This window comes from Vipera berus (genome assembly GCF_964194415.1).
Source record: "Vipera berus genome assembly, chromosome: 3".
NCBI classification, from domain to species: Eukaryota; Metazoa; Chordata; class Lepidosauria; order Squamata; family Viperidae; genus Vipera; species Vipera berus.
In genome coordinates this window covers 564,050-577,981 of record NC_138204.1, presented here as the reverse complement: position 1 = coordinate 577,981, position 13,932 = coordinate 564,050, and the positions used below count along the sequence as shown (strand labels likewise).

The 13,932-nt window shown below is 49.7% G+C and overlaps 1 protein-coding gene across 2 annotated transcripts; it reads right to left on the bottom strand.

The window, feature by feature from the left end:
- Window positions 1-1,939: 1,939 nt before the first annotated feature.
- NEURL2 (neuralized E3 ubiquitin protein ligase 2) lies at window positions 1,940-13,795 on the bottom strand. Of its 2 annotated transcripts, none has more exons than XR_014026073.1 (2): window positions 10,470-10,597; window positions 1,940-2,344 (listed from the first exon to the last, which is right to left on the bottom strand). XR_014026073.1 is itself a non-coding variant. In XM_081324907.1 (2 exons), exons 1-2 carry the CDS (start codon window positions 13,782-13,784, stop codon window positions 2,229-2,231), a joined length of 786 nt encoding a protein of 261 aa, XP_081181033.1. In that variant the 5' UTR covers window positions 13,785-13,795; the 3' UTR covers window positions 1,940-2,228. The 2 variants fall into 2 exon arrangements, 1 of the variants encoding a protein (XP_081181033.1); XM_081324907.1 differs by lacking the exon at window positions 10,470-10,597 and adding an exon at window positions 13,115-13,795.
- Window positions 13,796-13,932: the final 137 nt, after the last annotated feature.

Genomic DNA, 13,932 nt, shown 5'->3' with positions numbered 1-13,932 from the left:
CGGGCCCCAAGGAGGGTATTTCGCCTGTAATGAATACTGAAGGGATGTGGGGCCATCTGAGCAGATTCTGCTCCCCAGCTGCCTCGGCAGACCCGTTCTTGGGCAACTGGACAACAGCTGCCTTCTCTAGGAGGTGTAGGACAATAGAATGTATGGAGAAGGGACCTTAGAGACCATGCAGTCTATCCCCAACCAGCCCTTCCTTTAAAATCTCCAGCAGGGAGGAATCCACCCTTATTTGAGGCAGGATGTGCTACCATTTAGTCTCTCCCACAGCCAATTAATGACTTTTAATGTTCATTCTCCTTTCTTCTCCTTTGGCCCTCCTCCTCCTTCCACCTTTTAGATACTTGTGGGCTGCCACAAACACACCCAGGCTGCTCTTTCGCAAGCTAAGTCGGGCGGGCTTCTTCAACGGCTTCTGATGAGGGTGTGTCCCCAGTTCCCTTTTCACCCTGGTAGATCTCTTCTAACCTTCTATAACGGTGGCTTCCCAGGCTGACAAGGATTTGGGAAAGTAACCCCTCATAAAGGGGGGGGGGTCTCTTAACCCTTTTAATGTCCGAGAAGATTCTCAATCCTCCAGGTTGAGGTTGTCCCAAAGGTGCTTTTTCCAAATGGCAACTGGACTTCCCTGGTGGTTCCCCCCCCCCAAAGTTTCACTTCTCCATCCAAGAAGCTTCTTTAGTTCTAAGTTCAGAATTCACTATGGAAGCTTCTTGGGTGAAAAATATTTTCAAAGGGGAAAAAAAAGCAGTTGCCTCTTTGAAAGCACCTTTGGAGACAGCCTCTCTTTAACCCTCCCCAGAAACAGAATAACAGAGTTGGAAGGGACCTCGCAGGTCATCTAGTCCACCCCCTGTCCAAGCAGAAGGGCCTACACCATTTCTGACAGATGGCAGCCCAGGGATGAAACTCCCACATCATCTGTCCCATTGGTTGATTGTTCTCACTGTCAGAAAATGCCTCCTCATTTCAAGAGGGGGTTGGACTAGATGACCTACAAGATCCCTTCCAACTACTCTAGTCAGTCAAAACCCCTGACTGTGCCCCTTTGAAAGAGCAAAGTCCAGCAGGGCACTTTGGGGGTCCACACCCTCAAACCAGCCTGGTCCTCTGTGTGATTTGGCTGTTGTCCTGATAACGCAACTGGAAATGGCCAGGGCCTGTCTCTCTGTAGCACCCCACCCTCCACTGGGGATCCCCATTTCTAGACCCTCCTGGCACTGCTGCCAAGCCGAGTTCAAACTGTTTCAGAGGGGGAGGGGTATACCTTGGTAGGAGGGGGCAAAGGAGGCTGAGGAAGCTTTTTCCAGCCCCCCACAAAAGGCCATCGTCTCTGTCGCAATCTGGTCAGCACTGCGCTGTCAATGCTGTCCTCTGCCCCACTCCAAGCCCCCCCCATTCTAGAACCAGCATCACAGGGCGTGAGCCTTATGTCACACAGGCCCACTGTGCGGCCATTGGGGGGGGCTCTGTACTAGGGGCCGGGGGGCCTGAAGAGACTGGCATCTCCAGCTGCCCGATCCTTTCCTGCTGCAGAAGTCGCTCTTGATCAGGAATTCTGATAACTCTGACGACTGGGCTAAAGATTCACATGTTGAAGTGGCAGAAATAAATTCCAGGCTTTCAGAGCTGTGGAGACCTTGATAAGGTAATTCACAAGCTTAGAGCTGAACATGTCAGCATCACACACACCTCCTTAAAATCGCATTTGGGGTTCTCCCAGCGTTACAGGGAAGACCACCTTTGTCCAGTGCTGAATAAACGTGTGGTTGAGAGGGAGCGCCTGGACTCTGCCTCTTTATTCGTGCCCACCTGGCCCCTGCTGACAGGGTGAGCCCATCCAAGGTCCTCCCTGGCAACTTGAGAAAGTGGGGTACCAATGCCTGGAGGTGCTACAGAAATATCCTCACAACCAGAACAAAATCCTTTCCATGAGACTGTTTTTATTGAAGACTTGTGACTGCCCTGGATCCTGGTCCAGATTTATATCCAGGAAATTCTCATCCTGACCACAACGGGGCACTGCCCTCGTGGCATCTTCTGGGCTGCTACTGGGGATACCAAAGTTTCCCCAGGTGCCTTCGGGGGCATCCTGTTGCTTGGCATCCGCAGAATCGGCTGCTTCTCCCTAGGCGTTTGCAGAACCAGCCCGTCCAGAAAGACCAGGCCGGGGGGGGGAGGGTGAGGCAGGCGGGCTGGGCGCTTGTGCCAGGCTGGGTGCCTCATTCGTACTTGCAGAGGTTTTTCAGCAGGGGGGGCAAGTTCAGCCCATCGATGGCCAGGCGGTGGATGATGTGTTTCTGGATGGCTGTGCGGCAGAGCGTCTGTAGGGAGGGCACTGGGGGGGAGAGGAAGGTGAGGATTAGACCAACATAAGTGTGCAGAGATGCAGAACCTGTTACGCTAGCTTAAGAGGCGAGGGTTAGACTAGCATAAGTGTGCCCTTGTGCTGAGCCTGTTAAAGTAGTTTGTGTGGGTTAAACTAATATAAGTGTGCAGAGATGCAGAACCTGTTAAACTAGTTTAAGAGGTTAAACTAGCTTAAGAGACTAGGTTTAGACCAGCGTAAGTGCGCCCTTGTGCCGAGCCTGTTAAACTAGTTTAGGAGGTGAGGATTAGACCTACATATGTGTGCAGAGATGCAGATCCTCTTAAATCAGATTTGGAAATGAGGATTAAACCAACAAAAGTGTGCCCTCGTGCAGACCTAGTTAAATCAGCTTAATACATGAGTTAAACCAACATAAATGTGCCACTGTGCAAACCCAGCTAAACCATGTTAATAAGGTAAAGGTAAAGGTTCCCCCGCACATGCGTGCTAGTCGTTTCCGACTCTAGGGGCCGGTGCTCATCTCCGTTTCAAAGCCGAAGAGCCAGCGCTTGTCCGAGGACGTCTCCGTGGTCATGTGGCCGGCATGACTAGACGCCAAAGGCGCACGGAACGCTGTTACCTTCCCACCGGAGTGGCCCCTATTTTTCTACTTGCATTTTTATGTGCTTTCAAACTGCTAGGTTGGCAGAAGCTGGGACGAGTAACAGGCGCTCACTCTGCTACGCGGCACTCGGGATTCGACCCGCCAAACTGCCGACCTTCTGATCGACAAGCTCAGCATCCTAACCCACTGAGCCACCGCGCCCCTCAACCATGTTAATACACGAGGGTTAAACCAAGATAAGTGTGTCCTTTGTGCAAACTCCTCCTGTGAGTTACAGGAGTTGTAAAATGCATCTTTTGGGCTTATTCTCAAGCAGCAGATTTTTGTGCTACAGAAAGCTAGAAGTAAAGCCCTTGATATTTTTTGCTCCCTAATTCCCACCCCCACACGCCACCCCCGGCATTAAACAAAACAAGAAAAGAGAGTTTTCAAAACAACAGAAAAAAGATATTGAGATTCTAGAAAGAGTGTAGAGAAGAGCAACAAAGCTGATTAAGTTAGAGGGATTTAAATTATTTAAAAGAAACAGACCAAATAAAAGAGGAGGTGGAGTTGCTCTATATATAAGAAATAACTTTATCTCTACAGAAATAGAGCACAATGACGAAAACTGTAAACTTGAAAGCATTTGGGTCAATATAAAAGGGGAAAAATATGACATTGCCATAGGTGTATACTATAGGCCGCCCAACCAAGCAGAGGAAATAGATGAACTTTTTGCTAGTCAGTTAACTAAGGTATGTAGGAAGCGCATCACAATAGTAATGGGGGACTTTAATTACCCTGATATCAACTGGGAGACAAACTCTGCAAAAAGTGGAAGATCTAACAGATTCCTGACAAACCTAGCAGACAACTTTTTCTCCCAAAAAGTAGAGAAGGGAACTAGGGGATTAGCCATATTGGATTTAATTCTCACTAACAGAGATGAAATGATAGAAGGTGACGAAGCCACAGGAACCTTGGGGGGAAGTGATCATGTAATATTGGAATTCAACATTCTGGAAGCACAAGCAACAGAACACAGTCAAACTAGAGTCTTGAAGAGAGCTAATTAGGGCTTGGGAAGGATTCCATGGATGAAAACCCTCAAGGGGAAAACAACTCAAGTAGCTTGGGAAATTTTGAAAAGTGAGATAATAAAGGCCCAGTCTAGTACAATACCAACAAAGAGGAAAAATTACAGCTCTCAAAAGAAACCAGCATGGCTGCATAAAGAACTCTCTGATAAATTGAAAGATAAAAAGGACAAGTATAAGAATTGGAAAGAGGGGCACATAACTAAGGCAGAATATCAGCAAATAGCCCGAGCCTGCAAAGATGAAGTGAGGAAAGCTAAGGCTCAAAATGAACTAAGGCTTGCGACCAAAGTCAACAATAACAAAAAAAGCTTCTTTCAACAAGAAGAAAGAAACAAGAAAAAAGTTAAGGAAATGATTGGTCCATTAGTGGGGGAAAGTGGCAAGAAGGTGACAAGCAACAGGGAGAAAGCAGAACTATTTAACTCATTTTTTGCATCTGTCTTTACACAAAGGGAAAAAACAGTCCAACCTACCAAAACCAGTTCCATAAAAAACAGAATAGAAACGCAAGTTAAGATAGGCAAGAAAATGGTAAGTGAGCACCTGTCCAGCCTAGACGAGTTCAAATCACCAGGACCAGATGGATTACACCCCAAGGTTCTCAAGGAACTGGCAGACGTGATCTCAGAACCACTGAACTATATTTTTCAAAGATCCTGGAGCACTGGGGAACTACCAGAGGACTGGAAAAGAGTTGATGTAGTTCCCATCTTCAAAAAAGGAAAAAAATGGATCCAGGAAATTACAGACCGATCAGCCTGACCTCAATACCTGGGAAGATTCTGGAAAAGATAATCAAACAATGAACCACCAAACACCTAGAGGCAAACAAAGTCATTATTAAAAAACAACATGGGTTTGTTAAAAACAGATCACGCCAGACAAATCTTATTGCATTCTTTGATCAAGTGACAAAATTAGTGGATCAGAGGAATGTTGTGGATATAATTTACTTGGACTTCAGTAAGGCATTTGATAAAGTAGATCACAACCTACTACTTAATAAGACAGAAAAATGTGGGTTAGACAGCATCACCACCAGATGGATTCGTAGCTGGCTGACAGGCCGTACTCAGCGTGTGGTCCTCAATGGAACCGCATCTACATGGAGGGAAGTGTGTAGTGGGGTGCCCCAGGGCTCTGTTCTGGGCCCAGTGCTCTTCAACATCTTCATCAACAATTTGGACAAGGGAATAGATGGGGAACTCATCAAATTTGCAGTTGACACCAAGCTGGCAGGAATAACCAATACTCCAAAAGACAGGCTTAAGATAAAGGAGGATCTGGACAGACCTGAACACTGGGCGCTATCTAACAAAATGAAATTCAGTGGCGAAAAAACTAAGGTTCTACATTTAGGCAAGAAAAACCAAATGCACAGGTATAGTATAGGGCTATGCTGACTGAGGAATTCTGGGAGTTGAAGTCCATGAGTCATAAAAGAGCCGAGGTTGCCTACCTGTGGTATAGGGGGTACCTTGCTCAATAGTAGTAACTGTGAAAGGGATCTTAAGAGTCCTAGTGAACAATCCCTTAAATAGGAGCCAGCCGTGTGCTGCAGTTGCCAAAAAAGCCACAACACAGTGCTAGGCTGCATTAACAGAGGGATAGAATCAAGATCACGTGAAGTATTAATACCACTTTACAATGTCTTGGTAAGACCACACTTGGAATACTGCATCCAGTTTTGGTCACCATGATGTAAAAAAGATGTTGAGACTCTGGAAAGAGTGCAGAGAAGAGCAACAAAGATGATTGGGGGACTGGAGGCTAAAACATATAGGGAACGATTGCTGGAATTGGGTATGTGCAGTTTAATGAAGAGAAGGGCGAGGGGTGACATGATAGCAGTGTTCCAATATCTCAGGGGCTGCCCCAAAGAAGAGGGAGTCAAGCTATTCTGGGAGCTGAAGTTTACAATAGCCAAGGTTGCCCCCCACCACCACCTTAGAGCAAGGGGGGGGAACACAATCAGTCTGTGCTGGGTGGCTCCAGCCAAAAGGCAGACAGCCCCGGTGTGGGAGGGGCTGCCTAAAACTCAGAAGCACAGGTGTAGGCTTGTGGTGGGGGGGCCTCCCCAGTCACGCAGCAGTCACCTGGCTTCATGTTAATGGCCTCCTGTCCCTCCACATGGCAGGCGTGGCAGTTGCCCTCCCGGAGTCCCAGGGTCTTCCCACCCACCCCCGTCCCCGGAAGACATCACTTTCTAGAGTCAAAGCTGCTCCCCGGCAGAGGCATTGCCTGGCCCAGCACCATGTGCCAGCGAGTCCTTCAGAGGTTGCAGGAGTGCAAGGCCTCCACGGTGACCCAGTTGGGCTTGCTCAGCAGCCTCGGGAGAACCTCCTCAGGCCCTCCACCCCTCAAGGGCCACAAAGCTTTGCATGGCTTGGGGTTGCCTGTGGGCGGGGGTGTCTCCATCGTGGCAGCTTCCATTCAGAGCAGGTGATGCTCCCCAGCAGGCTTGGTCACCAGAGAAGGAATGCGGTGGGTGGAAGGATGCCAGAGGCCTTCCAGAGATGTCTCCCAAGGAGAAAGGCCCTCCTTGACAGCTGGGCTCCAGCCCTTCCCCTCCTCAGCACCCTCCCTCTCCAGAGGTAATCAAGGAGAGAAGCAACCTGGAATTAAGGAGAAACTTCCTAACCTAGGACAATTAATTGGTGGAACAGCTTGCCACTAGAAGTTGTGGGTGCCCCCATCACTGGAGGTTTTAAAGAAGAGACTGGACAGGCACTTGTCCGAAATAGTGTAGGGCAGGGGTCTTCAAACTTGGCCCTTTTATGATTTGTGGACTTCAACTTCCAGAATTCTTCAGCCAGGCATGCTGGCTGAGGAATTCTGGGAGTTGGAAGTCCACGAATCATAAAAGGGCCAAGTTTGAAGACCCCTGGTATAGGGTCTCTTGTTTGAGCAGAGGGTTGGACTAGATGACCTCCAAGTTCCCTTCCAGCTATATTCTAATTGAGGTCTTTAGCTGCTGAGATGGTGCCCCTTCCCTGCCTCTTGAATGGATCTCCTGGAAAGTCTTCAGAACTTCATCCAGATTGTCCTCACGCTCCTTCCTGGGCTTGGCAGCACTTCGTCCATCCCTTCCCTCTTCATTCCCTCCCAGACCTGGGGAATTCTGGGAGTTGAAGTCCACAAGTCTTAAAATAACCAAGGTTGGTTACCTCCATTTGAGTGCTTTTAAAGCCTCCCATTACTGTGCCATAAATTATCTCTCTGCAGCCGGATACGTCCTGGATTCCTAGTTTCATTCCCCTGCTGTCCATTTTATCTTGATTATTCCATTCTTATAATGTGTTCCCAACTCACCTGTGGTCTGCACAAAGTACCACAATCACTGGGTAATTTAGGAATATAATTTGATTTCAGGTGGTCCTTGGCTCACAGCCATTCGTTTATTGCCCTTTCAAAGTTACAACAGTATGGAAAAAAAGAGACTTAGGATCGTTTCTCACACATATGACCACCTCAGCATCCCAGTGTGGTCACACGATCAAAATTGGGATGCTTGGCAACTGGCCTGTATTTAGGATGGCTGCAACGTCCTGGGATCACCTGATCACTCGCTGAGAGCAAGGAGGCGGCTATATGAATTCAATAAATAGATAGACAGATAGACAGACACACACAGAGACAGACAGACAGACGGCTTACTAACTTAACAACCGCAGTGACTCACTTCAAAACGGTGGAAAGAAAGGCCGTAAATTGGGGCAAACTTCACTGCTTAGGAATGAAAATTTGGGGCTCATTTGCATTCGTAAGCAGAGGACTGCCTGTGACTGGAAATGGGGGAGTAGCTGGATCAGACGATTCTTTCAAACTCTGTCCGGAGGGCTCCAAAATAATAATAAACCCTCTTCCAGAAATTCTCCTTGAGATTGAAAAATACCACACAGCTGTTGTGTTAGTCTTGTTTATCCTGTGTAACATTATTCCTCAGGAATAATTTCCAAAAATAGTTATGTTAATCTGTTGTGGCAACATCAGCAACATCAAAAGGACGGTAGCGCCTGGGAAAGTGAGCGAATCAGGAGGCCCTGAGGCAGCTTCCATGAAACTGGGTGCCACAGTGAATCTCCCAGGCATTAGTTTGAATAGAATAGAGCTGGACGGGACCCTGGAGGTCTTCTAGTCCAGCCCCCCGCTCAGGCAGGAGGCTCAGACAAGTGACTGTCCAGCCTCTTCTTAAAAACCTTCAGTGATGGAGCGCTCACAATTTCTGGAGGCAACTTCTGTTCCTCTGGTTAATCGTTCTGTCAGGAAATTTATCCTTAATTCCAGGTTGCTTCTCTCCCTGACTAGTTGCCATATGCTGCTTCTTGTCCTGCCTTCCGGGGCTTTGGAGAAGAGGTTGACACACACACCCTCTTCTCTTTGGCAGCCCCTCAGATATTGAAGATTGCTGTCATGTCACCCTTGGTCCTTTCCCTTTGTTAGATGAGACATACCCAATTCCTGCAACTATTCAAATCTGCTTCTTCACTTCCCAAATATATGCCTGAGCCACCCACTCAATCAAGACTGGAAAACCTAAATGGTTTGCCTTAACTAGAACCTAGAACTAAGGAGAAATTTCCTGGCAGTGAGAATTAACCAGTGAAACTACTTGAATCTAGAAGTTGTGAATGCTCCAATGCTGGAGGTCTTCAAGAAGAGATTGGACAGACATTTGTCTGAAATAGTTTAGTGTTTCCTGCCTGAGGAGGGGGTTGGACTAGAAGACCTCTAAGGCCCCCTCCAACTTTGTTGTTGTTGTTGTTGTTGTTATCCCCTAGCCCAGCCAGTGGATTGGAGAGGCTCCAGGTGATCCATGCCAGTTCTTGCTGAGATTCCTTTAGGAGCCCCACTAAAAATAAGTAAAATGTATATCTCAATATTAAATATTAAAACCGCTCTAAACTAAAGCAGGCAAAAGGTTGAGGCTGCCAGGAACGAGAAAGGGGACAGACCAGGCGATGCTGCTCCTGACTCGTCACCTGCATTTTAAGGGAGGCAACCCAGCACTGCACATGCCCCCAATCTGGGACACCAGTTCTGCAGCCGTGACTCTGGAACGGGAGAACGAAACGTGACTTGAGTCATCACCTCTTAAGAAATACTAGGCACTTAAGAGATAAATGCGTTTCCTCCTTTCTAATTATTGTTTTCTCCATCAATCACACTGCTTAAAATTAAAACCAGTACGATTAATAAAATGATGTATGAGAGAGGGCTGTTCAGTTTTGACATAGATGGCCTCTAAAAGGAGGCAAACGACCGGCTGTCTGCAAGGAGTACAAATCCTTCCATTCCCCACCATCCAGTCAGAGCTGAAGAAGCTTCTGGGATGAGGAGGGAAACATCTTCAAAGGAAAGCAAGAAAGTCCACTTCTCGCGAAAAAGTATACTGTATTTGGGATGATTAGTAAAACCATTTAAATAGCAAAATGCATTAAGACGTAGCTCTCTCTCCTCTCTCTTCCTAACTCCAGAAGAGACTGGACCGCCATTTGTCTGAAACGGTATAAGGTCTCCTGCTTGAGCAAGGGGCTGGACTAGAAGACCTCAAAGGTCCCTTCCGGCTCTGTTATTTTATTATTCTGAGTTAGCCCGGAGGAGAGAAAGAGAACCCAGCCAGAATCCGGCAGTTTGTCCCTGGCCAGAGCTGGGAAGCTGTGGGTGAAGGGCTCATCCTGGAGGAGAGAGATCTGGTCCCAAACTCCTCTTAGAAACAGGAAGTCAAAAGGTCTGAGAGCCCAGGGTGTGACTCTGTGAAGACACCTGACCACCACAGAAGCAGGAAGTTCTTGCATCGTCAGACAGCTTTGAGTAAGTCTGCCCTTCCCCCACCCCCGCAGGAGATCAGTGTCAGTCCTACACCTCTGATGGAACGATCAGAAGGGCTGGGCTGGCCCAGGTGCTTCCAGAGGAGACCTTATACCATTTCAGACAAATGGCTCCTCCAATTTCTTCTTGAAAACCTCCACTGATGAAGCAGCCACAACTTCTGGTGCCAAGCTGTTCCCCTGGTTAATTGTCCTCACTGTCAGGAAGTTTCTCCTTAATTCCAGGTTGCTTCTCTCCTTGATCAGTTTCCAACCATGGTTTCTCGCCCTGCCCTCTGGGGCTTTGGAGAATAACGTGACCCCATCTTCTTTGTAGCTGCCCCTCAAATACTGGAAGACTGCTATTATATCAACAGACACAAACACAAACACACACACACACACACCAGTCCTTCTTTTCATTAGATTAGACATGCCCAATTTCTGCAACCGGTCTCTGTGCTCACCATGGATCCGTGTAGCCCTGGCCTTCAAACAGCCCAAGCTGGACCCCACAGGCCTCGCCTCCTTCTAGCCAACCAGCAGCCCTCCTTGGCTGATTTAACTGGGCCCGGGGTCTAATCTTCGGGGGGGGGAGGATAGGGGGTTCCCTGGACACACTGGGCAATACCTACAGCCGTATTCCACCTGGATGATCCGGACGCTCTTGGTGGAAGCAAAGATGTCAATCACGGCGTAGAGGGGGCGGGAGCCGGGCAGGCCCCGGGCGCTGGGCCCCATGTCTTCCCCGTTGATGACCATGGGGTCTTCCTAACTCCCTCACAGCCAGCCCTCGGGAAGTTTCTGTGGCTGGAGGAACCGCGGATCCTGGACTCCCCAGTCCCAGCCCAACACCTTGTCGGAATTGCCATCTTGTGCTTCAGCCTTGCTTTGCTAGATGCCAGCCTGCCATAAACTATGGGGGAGAGGGGGGGAGGGAATTGCTGTGCTCAAGGGGAATGGGGGAAACCGAAACTTCGCATCAAGCAGTCCCGAGACATCAACTCCTTGCTCCAAAGCCAGAGGACTGAAAGGGGAGGCAGCAGGCTCACCATCCCGCCTGCCAGCGCAGGGACCATTACCAAAGCAAATGCTTAGGATATAGCTGGACAATAGGCAGGTAACAAGGGGGAAGGACCAGCGAAAAGGGAAAGATAACTAGGGAACCTTCGCCCGTAAATTTTAGTTCTGGCCTTGCTCTACTGGACCACGGGATCTTCAGTAACGGTATACCTTTCACACAAATGGAGTGGAGGGTCTTTCTTTCCTAAGGAGCCAAGACGGGGCAGGTGTGACACACCTTCAGCCCCACTGCTCCCCAAAGGCACAACTCCACGGCCAGCGAGCACTCCAGGGCAGATATTGGCCAGGCTGCCTGGGGGGGGGCGGGTTTCCTGGCTGTGTATGCGGACCCAAGAAAGCAGCAAGATGCAAAACCTCAAATATCCTGTTGCATTAACAGAGTCAAGATCGGGTGAAGTGTCAGTACTGCTTTACAAGGCCTTGGTGAGGCCACACCTGGAATCCGGCATCCAGTTTTGGTCACTACGATGTAAAAAAAGATGTTGAGACTATAGAAAGGGTGCAGAGAAGAGCAGCAAAGATGATTGAAAGGCTAAAACATATGAAGAATGGTTGCAGGAACTGGATATGGCTAGTGTAGTAAAAAGACACGATAGCAGTCTGCCAGTATTTGAGGGGCTGCCCCAAAGAAGAGGGAGTCAAGCTACTCTCCAAAGCACCCGAAGGCAGGAGAAGAAGCAACGGATGGAAATTAATCAAGGAAAGAAGCAACTTGGAACTAGGGAGAAATTTCCCGACAGGGAGAACAATCAACTGGTGAAACAGTTTGTCTCCAGACGTTGTGGGTGCTCCATCACTGGAGGATTTTAAGAAGAGACTGGACAGCCATTGGTCTGGAACGACATGCTTGAGCAGGGGGCTGGACTAGAAGGCCTCTCAGGTCCCTTCCAACTCTCTGTTTTTCTGTTGTTCTGATTAGGAGTAAAAGGACTAAAACATACCTCAGAAGGAAGGAACTGATGGGCTGCCATGGGTGTGTATCAAAGTTGGGAAGGATCCAGGGGTCGGTGGTGTATATAAATATAAATCCTTCCATCCCCCACCATCCAGTCAGAGCTGAAGAAGCTTCTGGGATGAGAAGCAAAATATCTTCAAAGTGACAAAAAAGAAAGTCCAGTTGCCTCGTAAAAAAAGCACCTTTGGCACAACCAATGTTGCTGAACTTCATCTCCCAGAGTCCTTCACTACTGGCCATTCCAACTGCCCCCCCCCCAATCCTGGCTTAGAGAGAAGAATTCAGAAATAATGGACCTCTATCCTGGTTGACTGCTTAAACTCCTATTTTCTCAGACACGCATGTGAACACTCGTTACAGTGAAGCATGCCTGCAGCCATGATCCCCTAACTCCATCTATTCTTTTAATTTTATTTTATATATTTTTATTTTAACCCTGTTTTTAAAATCTCCACAGGGGTCAATGCCGCATTAGCCTTTTGCAGCAGGAAGGGCAGAGAGACTTGTGGCACCTTAAAGATTAACCAAGTTATTCTCCCAATAATTCTCGGATGTTCATAGCCGAATTGTGATCCATCCTAATTTCCATCATCATACTGTATTAATTGGCAAGATGCCAGAAGACTGTTTGATCCTCAGCTGTGAGACCTTGGTAATCCCTGGTATTCCCAAATCACATTTTAGCCCTCTGGAAGCACCTGGGCCAGCCCAGCCCTTCTGATCGTTCCATCAAAGGTGTAGGACTGACACTGATCTCCTGCGGGGGTGGGGGAAGGGCAGACTTACTCAAAGCTGTCTGACGATGCAAGAACTTCCTGCTTCTGTGGTGGTCAGGTGTCTTCACAGAGTCACACCTGGGCTCTCAGACCTTTTGACTTCCTGTTTCTAAGAGGAGTTTGGGACCAGATCTCTCTCCTCCAGGACGAGCCCTTCACCCACAGCTTCCCAGCTCTGGCCAGGGACAAACTGCCGGATTCTGGCTGGGTTCTCTTTCTCTCCTCTGGGCTAACTCAGAATAATAAAATAACAGAGCCGGAAGGGACCTTTGAGGTCTTCTAGTCCAACCCCTTGCTCCAGCAGGAGACCTTATTATACCGTTTCAGACAAATGGCTGTCCAGTCTCTTCTTGAGTTAGGAAGAGAGAGGAGAGAGAGCTACGTTGACTGATTTAGCTGGGCCTGGGGTCTAAGCTTTTTTCGGGGGGGAATAGGGGGTTCCCTGGACACACTGGGCAATACCTACAGCCGTATTCCACCTGGATGAGGCGGACGCTCTTGGTGGAAGCAAAGATGTCAATCACGGCGTAGAGGGGGCGGGAGCCGGGCAGGCCCCGGGCGCTGGGCCCCATGTCTTCCCCGTTGATGACCGTGTGCATATCGGCCGTCCCGTCCGGCTGCAGCGCGAAGAGCACCCCGATCCGGCTCTTCCGGGCCGTAGCCGGCAGCGCGTTCGTCTTGTACAGGTCATCCAGGATGTGGCTGTAGCGGCCCGGCCGGCTTCGGCCCACCAGTTTGTCGCGGGGAAGGCGGACCGGCCCGATGAGTAGGTGGGGGCCGCAGAGCAGTCCCGGCCCGCCGGTCGGCGCCTCGGTCACCCGGTTGTGGTTGCGGGTGATGGCGAAGACCCAGCTGTCCCCCAGGTTGACCAGGTCCGGGAGCGAGTACTCGGGCACCAGGGCCAGGTCGCGGGGGTCGTGGGCGGTCAGCCCCACCCGCAGGTGGCCGCACCAGCCGGGCTCCTTCTCCTCGATCTCCACCAGGAAGATCTGCCCGGGCTCCAGCGGCCGGTGGCTGAAGCACAGCCCGTGGGCGAAGCTCTCCACGCGGGTGGCCCGCGTGCCGGAGGCGTCCACGCGCACGTTGGCCCCGTGGACCGCGTGGAACCGCGTGGGCGGGTGGCCCGCGGCCGCCATCTCGGATCCCTCCGGCCCGAGCGGAGGCTATTTTAAGGGGGCTGCGAGCGGGGGCGGACGCCCTCCTGGGACGGCCGGGTCCAAATAGGGAGAGCCGGGCCGCGGGCGGCCGGTCGGGTCCTAGCGCCAGGTGCTGCCGGGAGCAAGA

Coding starts and splice junctions, on each gene's coding strand:
- NEURL2 (XM_081324907.1), bottom strand. CDS start 13,784: ATGGCGGCCGCGGGCCACCCGCCCACGCGGTTCCACGCGGTCCACGGG. Junction 2,345..13,114: donor CATCCAGGTGGAATACGGCT/GTAGGTATTGCC, acceptor TCTCCCCCCCAG/TGCCCTCCCTACAGACGCTC.